Source organism: Colobus angolensis, unplaced genomic scaffold (assembly GCF_000951035.1).
Source record: "Colobus angolensis palliatus isolate OR3802 unplaced genomic scaffold, Cang.pa_1.0 Scaffold61, whole genome shotgun sequence".
Classification (NCBI taxonomy): Eukaryota; Metazoa; Chordata; class Mammalia; order Primates; family Cercopithecidae; genus Colobus; species Colobus angolensis.
Window position 1 is genome coordinate 4330946 of NW_012119710.1, and position 7591 is coordinate 4338536.

Sequence of the window (7591 nt, forward strand, 5' to 3'; positions counted from 1 at the left end):
GCACTCCAGCCTGGGTAACAGAAGACAGACGATGTCTCTAGAAGAAAAAAAAAAAGGCAAGGCATTCTAATCATTCTCCCTTAACAGAGAAGCAGCTTGGATTCGATGGGGCTGTAGTTTCTGGATTCCGACTGCAAAGCTGACGGCTGGTAGAGCCCAGCTTCTACCTTAGGAAAGGCACTAGCTCTCTACAAAGCCGCCACGCCCCAACTACACCTTGTAGCTACCAGCCAATCCCAAAGCCCGAGCGGGCGTCATCACCAGTTGCAAGGCGGGAGCCAGGGCCTTGGCTGGCACCAGGCCTCTTCCTCGGACCCGCAGAGGCCTGGCAGCGCCTCGTCGGAGGAGGGTTCGTGTCGGGAGGCCAAGGCTGGATGATCACTTAAGCCCATGAGTTCAAGACCGGCTTGGACAACATAGCGAGACCCCGTCTCTCCAGAAAAAGAAAAAAGAGAGAGAGCAATTAGCCGGGCGTGGTGGCACACGCTTGTAGTCCCATCTACTTAGGAGGCTGAGGTGGGAGGATCGCTTGAGCCCAGGAGGTGGAGGCCGCACTGACCTATCATCGCGCCACTGCTCTCCAGCGTGGGCGACAGAGCCAGACCCTGTGGCTGAAAAAATAAAACATAAAGCCGGGGGCCATCTTTGCTCCGGGCAGGTCAGCTGACCCGGGCTGGCACAGGACCTGGCGCAGTTCCCGCCCCTCCCGAGAGCGCTGGCACCGCCCCCTCCCCGCGCCCCCGCCTTCCAGGAAGGGGCGGGGTCTCCTAGACGGGTGGGGCCGGAGCTCCGAGCTGGTTTGAACAAGCCCTGGGCATGTTTGGCGGGAAGTTGGCTTAGCTCGGCTACCTGTGGCCCCGCAGTTTTGTAGTCCCCGCCTTGTTTCTCCCCAGAGGTCTCTCAATCCTCCCTCCATGATCTTCGCATAGAGCACAGTACCCCTTCGCACGGAGGACGCGATGGCTCCCAAGAAACGCCCAGAAACCCAGAAGACCTCCGAGATTGTATTACGCCCCAGGAACAAGAGGAGCAGGAGTCCCCGGGAGCTGGAGCCCGAGGCCAAGAAGCTCTGTGCGAAGGGCTCCGGTACTGCCTGTGCCTGCTGCTTGAATATTTCCGCCTTTTGGGGTGCTCGCGCAGGAGGCTGCAGCGGGGGATGGGTGCTCCGAGGCTCCCGAGGCCGGCGCAGGTCACAGATGCCTCCGGCTGTGCATTCTACCTGCAGGTTCTTTGACACCAGAGCGTTTAGGCTTCAACACCTCTCCCGCCAGGTGACAGGAAGCAGACGAGCTCCGTAACAACAGACACACGGACTTGTCAGATTCCTTGTTTGTAGCAGGGTTCTTGCACAGTTTGGACGGCTTCAGAGAATCCTACCTTTCCTGGCACTGTGTGTGCTGGATTTCATACGTCCTAGGTGGTCAGTTGTGAGCGCCCCCAATTCCTTCCCTCCTTAGAAAGCTCATTCTCTGAGGTTTACTGGGGCTTGAACGTGGGGCTATAAGGAGTTTCGAGACACTCAAAAACTGGAGCTGGGGCTTGTTAATCAAGTGTTTTTTGTCCATGAGAAGAAAGAATTGGTTGTCAGGACGTCGGACCTATAGTGATTGGGTCCTCAAATACAAGTTTGGTGATCCGGAGTTGTTGCTTTATTGCTATTCTAATTTCACTCACCTCCCCAGAAGTAACCTAGTTAAGAGCATTTTCAGGCCTTCCTATTCCTTCTTTTCCTAAAAGGTGACTTCTGCCATGCTGCCCTAAAATATTTTTATTGTGCATTATATGTGATTTATAAAATTGTGACCCAGTCCCATCTCGTTTTGCAGCCCAAACTGAGAAGAGTTCTGCACTGTACTTTATTCTTGTGTGTTTCTTTGGCTGGGGTCTCAGGAACCCTGCACGATTGTATTTACTTTCATTTCAGTCTTACTGTTTGGGGGAGTGTTTTGGGGAAGGGGCCAAATCCCTACTCATTTTTTTTTTTTTATTTCTGGTGCTGGGTGAGACCGCATAGACATGGAAAGGCCTCAGGAGATGATGAGACTGAGATTAGCCATGCCGCATGAAACAAGGCTTCCTTTCAGGGAATTCAGCAGAAAAACCTTTCGTGAGATTGGAGAGGAAAATATGTCTGTTCTGCTTGGCAGGTCCTAGCAGAAGAGGTGACTCAGACTGCCTCTGGGCGGGGCTGGCTGGCCCACAGATCCTGCCGCCATGCCGCAGCATCGTCAGGACCCTCCACCAGCATAAGCTGGGCAGAGCTTCCTGGCCATCTGTCCAGCAGGTAAGGCATTTTTTGCCTCAAGTCCTCAAGGGTTTGCACATGCATTTTTACTATTGCATGCTCCCAAATTAGATGATGGCTTGGTTCACCAGCTTGTCGGAGTGGTCCGATCACCCAGACTGTGGTGACTGGCCTACTGGGCACTCAGCCAGGTAAAATAGTCTTATGTTGTAAAGGTCCCAGCTGGAATGCACTCTGCCCCTTTTGCTTTCCCAGATTATTAGTTCATGTACATTGCAAATATTTTCATGCACAGGGCAGGCAGTTAGCTTTCCTTTCGTGGGAGGACTTGGCTCTAGGGCTCATCTATGAAGGAGGCAGAGATTGGCAGTTTACCCAGAACTTGGGTTTTAATTCAACCTAATTCATTTCTCTCTGTGGCAGGGGCTCCAGCAGTCCTTTTTGCACACTCTGGATTCTTACCGGATATTACAAAAGGCTGCTCCCTTTGACAGGAGGGCTACATCCTTGGCGTGGCACCCGACTCACCCCAGCACTGTGGCTGTGGGTTCCAAAGGGGGAGACATCATGCTCTGGAATTTTGGCATCAAGGACAAACCCACCTTCATCAAAGGGGTGAGCAGTTCCCCATGCCAGGTCGTGCTAAAGAAGTGTTTGTTGGCCGGGTGCGGTGGTTCACGCCTGTAATCCCAGCACTTTGGGAGGCCGAGGCGGGCGGATCACCTGAGGTCTGGAGTTTGAGACCAGCCTGGCCAACATGCTGAAACCCTGTCTCTACTAAAAATACAAAAATTAACTGGGTGTGGTAGCAGGTGCCTGTAATCCCAGCTACTCAGGAGGCTGAGGCAGGAGAATCGTTTGAACCCGGGAGGTGAGGTTGCAGTGAGCCGAGATTGCACCATTACACTTTAGCCTGGGCAGCAAGAGTGAAACTCCATCTCAAAAAAATAATAATAAAATAAAATAAAAATAAGGAGTGTTTATTGAAGGAATGAAAAGGATATTGATGTCATCCAGTAATTGGCAGGAAGAGGACTGGGATTAAAAGTAACTGTGGGCATTTTCAAATACGTAAATGGTGATGATATATATTTTTGTAATGCCTGCCCTTAAAATACTAGAAGATATAGACTATTGATCACCCATAGAATTGAAGACCCTCTGGGCCAGGCGCGGTGGCTCACGCCTGTAATCCCAGCACTTTGGGAGGCCAAGGCGGGCTGACCACGAGGTCAAGAGATCTAGACCATCCTGGCCAACATGGTGAACCCCATTCTCTACTAAAAATACAAAAAATTAGCTGGATGTGGTGGCGTGCGCTGTAACCCCAGCTACTTGGGAGGCTGAGGCAGGAGAATCGCTTGAACCCAGGAGGCGAAGGTTGCAGTGAGCCGAGATCGTGCCACTGCACTCCAGCCTGGGCAACAGAGTGAGACTCCATCTCAGGAAAAAAAAAAAAAAAGAATTGAAGCTCCTTCTTACCACATTGACCTCATCTTACACCACTGTCTTTTCTCACTTCCTATGCTGTAGCCACACCAGTTGTTTCTATTCCTGAAACCTGGTCTCTGTAACTGCTGTTCCTGTTGACTGGAGTGCTTTTCCCCATGGTCTTCTCATGGCTGGCGTCTTCTCATGCAGGTCTTTGCTGATTCTACCTCTTCAAAGAGGCTTTCACTGGTGGTCCTTACTCATAACGTAGATCCCACTCCTCCACCGTCATTCCCTGTATCATGACCCTGCTTCATGTTTCCCCCAAGTGTTGGCCAGTGTCTGAGATCTGATGCTTATTTGTATGTGTTTGCCCACTGATGGCAGGGACCGTGCCTGTCTGGTTCACCACTCTATTCCTGGTGCCTGGAACAGTCTGGCCTAGAGTAGCTGCTTTATATTTGTTGAATGAATGAGGGGCTTGAAGTGTAATTGAGCAGATGGGAAGTATACATATGAGGTAATTAACAATACAGATGCCAAGTGCTACAGAATATGAAAGAAGGAAGAACCCCTTGTGAATTGGAGTCAATAGAGAAGACTCCATGGATGAGCAAGGAGGAGCAGTATTAGGTAAATGGAGAGAAAAGAAGGAAGGGCGTAGTGTGATTGGGTGAGGTTTGGCATTGAGTTCTTGGAGATGGTCTTTGTTGTGTCAGAGTTTGTCATCCGTTGCTGAGGGGTGAGTGTGTCGTCCCCTCTAAGAGACCTTTAGCCAGCCCAGCTGGTGGCTAACATTGGAGGGCTGTGCTGTGAAAAGTGACACTGGGTTTAGAGCAGGAGTCACAAACTTACATGGCTCCAGAAGCCAAACAGAGCAGGAAAAAAAAAAAAGAATGTATGGTGGTAGCGTCAGGGGTAAACTAGAGATGACCGTTGTGCAAAAATGTAGGTCTTGTGCTATAAGATGTGATTTTTTTCAAACAAAGCCACAAATCCTCATTTTTCAAATGTCGAATATCTTGAGTTTTAAAAAAATTGTAAAATACATGTAACATAAAATTTATCACCTTGGCCATTTAAAACTTTTTAAAAAATAATGATAAAATACATATAACATGAAATTTACTTTCATAACCATTTTTAAGTGCACTGTTCAATGGCATTAGATAAATCGTGTAACCAGTCTCCAGAACTTCATTATTTTATTATTTTTTTATTTTTTGAGTCTCATTCTGTCACCCAGGCTGGAGTGCAGTGGCACAACCATAGCTCACTGCAGCCTCCACCTCCCTGACTCAAGGAATCCTCCAGCTTCAGCCTCCCATGTAGCTGGGACTACAGGTACGTACCACCATGCCTGGCTAATTTTTAGAGATGTGGTCTCTCTGCTTTGCCCAGGCTAGTCTCAAACTCCTGGCCTCAAGCAATCCTTCTGTCTTGTCTTGGGATTGCTTGGGATTACAGGGCTAAGCCACTGTGCCGGGCCTCTAGAACTTCTTAATATTGGCATTGAATAAAATTAAACACACATCTCAGCTGAATTCTGCTTCAGCCCACTATTTTTCTAACTCTGGTTTAAAGGTAGAGATGGGGGGAACCCAGGAGGAGGTCTCTTACGTGGAGGGATTTGGAGAGCAGCCCACCAGAAAAGGCCAGGTTAGACAGGTATGGGAGACTGGAATTCAAGGTGTGAGATGGGTGTTCAAGGAACAAGTGCCAGAAGCCCCCAGAAAGGCAGTCAGAGGAGTGCTGTGGACAGAGAGGGGTAGGTCTCCTGCCTAGCTAAAGAGGTAGGTGACCGCCAATAAGGCAGCTTGAAGTTGAAGTCAGAACCCAGAGCTCAGACAGGAAGAAATTTGTTTTCTTGTTTTCTCCAGGAGTCTAGGACATGGGAATAGAGGAATTTAGCTTATGCCTGGAGATGGGAAGAAGCAGTGTAGGATATTCTAGGGGAAGATCTTCCTGACTAACAGGGTAATGACAAGTGCTTTGAACTTGTACCAGACTGAGATTTTTTTTCTTTTTTTTGCATCACCTTATGACATGCATGTAACTTTCTTTACAGTGTAAACTTTCTTTACACTGTAATGAAGATTGGTCTAGGCATTGAATTTCATGACTTGCAGTTGCAGGGAACTAGCTTGGAGCAAAGGAAGTGTATGGCAGTCTGGAGGAGAACTGTCTGGTTTTACTCCCAGATGCTGACAGCAGAATGCTGATTTGAGACCAGTTACTGGAGGAGTAACAGTGCCTCATTTTGTCACTTCTTTAGTCATCTGACCTTGGCTGTGACCTTTACATTCTTCAGGCCCTTGGCAAGGGAACATGTATTACACTTTCACAATGAAGATAGCTTAATTTTATTACTATTATAAAAACAATGTATGGGGCCAGGTGCAGTGGCTCACGCCTGTAATCCCAGCACTTTGGGAGGCCAAGGTGGGTGGATCACCTGAGGTCAGGAGTTCAAGACCAGCCTGACCAACACATAGTGAAACCCTGTCTCTACTAAAAATATAAAAATTAGCCGGGAGTAGTGGCACACGCCTGTAGTCTCAGCTACTCGGGAATCTGAGGCAGAAGAATCGCTTGAACTTTGGAGGTGGAGATTGCAGTGAGCCAAGATGGTGCCACTGCACTCCAGCCTAGGCGACACAGAGAGACTCCATCTCTCAAAAAAACAAAACAATGTATTCTTACATAAAAAAATACAGAAAAAGTATAGAAAATGAATTAAATATGATCCAAAATCCCCATTTTCAGCATCCCTCTGTGCATGTGTACGCTTTTTTTTTTTTTTTTTTCTGAGTCTGAGTCTTACTCTGTCTCATAGGCTGGAGTGCAGTGGTGTGATCTCACCTCACTGCAACTTCTGCCTCCTGGGTTCAAGCAATTCTTCTTCCTCAGCCTCCCAAGCAGCTGAGATTATAGGCATGCACCACCACACCCAGCTAATTTTTGTTTTGTTTCGTGTTTTTGAGACAGAGTCTCACTCTGTTGCCCAGGCTGGAGTGCAGTAGTGTGATCTTGGCCCACTGCAACCTCTGCCTCCCGAGTTCAAGTGATTCTCCTGGCTCAGCCTCCTGAGTAGCTGGGATTACAGGCACCTACTACCATGCCCAGCTAATTTTCATATTTTTAGTAGAGACGGGGTTTCACCATGTTGGCCAGGCTGGTCTTGAACTCCTAGCCTAAGGTGATCCACCTGCCTTGGCCTCCCAAAGTGTTGGCATTACAGGTTTGAGCCACCGTGCCCGGCCTAAAGTTTTATATTTTTAGTGGAAATGGGGTTTCACCATATTGGCCAGGCTGGTCTCGAACTCCTGACCTCAAGTGATCCACCCACCTCGGCCTCCCAAAGTGCTGGGATTACAGGCATGAGCCACCGCACCTGGCCTGGGGTTTTTTAATTATATCTTTATTGAGGTATAGTGGACATAAACTGCACCTATTTTAAGTGTACAGTTTGGCTGTTCTCAGCCTATGGGTTAGTCCTACTCCATAGGAGCCGTAAAATAAATAAATAAATAAATAAATTGTAAAATTTGATGAGTTTTGACGTATGTGTACAACTGTGAAGCCATTACCACAATTAAAATAACTCACATTTCCCCCCTTTTGTAGTATATTTGGGGTGTGAGAGATAGATGAGTTATCTATGCCCCTTTGTAATCCACTCCTCTCTACCCAATATCTTATTCACTGTAAACTGCTGATCTACTTTTTATTTTTAGAGATTAATTTACATTTTCTAGAAATATGCTCTTTTATTTTTGTTCTAACTTATTTCAGTATAATTATTTGAAATTTATCTACTTTTTTTTTTTTTTTTGAGACGGAGTCTCGCTCTGTGGCCGAGGCTGGAGTGCAGTGGCGCTATCTTGGCTCACTGCAACCTCTGCCTCCCGGGTT

At 47.8% G+C, this 7591-nt stretch overlaps 1 protein-coding gene across 4 annotated transcripts in view; it reads left to right on the forward strand.

The window, feature by feature from the left end:
- Positions 1-313: 313 nt before the first annotated feature.
- DDB2 (damage-specific DNA binding protein 2, 48kDa) overlaps positions 314-7591 on the forward strand; it is a 27403-nt gene continuing 20125 nt past the window's right edge. For 2 of the 4 annotated variants that reach the window (XM_011963346.1, XM_011963349.1), the window contains exons 1-3: positions 765-1086; positions 2148-2284; positions 2669-2860. In XM_011963346.1, coding sequence (XP_011818736.1) covers positions 960-1086; positions 2148-2284; positions 2669-2860 — 456 coding nt within the window. In that variant the 5' untranslated portion in view covers positions 765-959. Of the gene's footprint in view, positions 517-764; positions 1087-2147; positions 2285-2668; positions 2861-7591 lie in introns of those variants that run through there. The other 2 variants (XM_011963347.1, XM_011963348.1) reach the window with 2 other exon arrangements.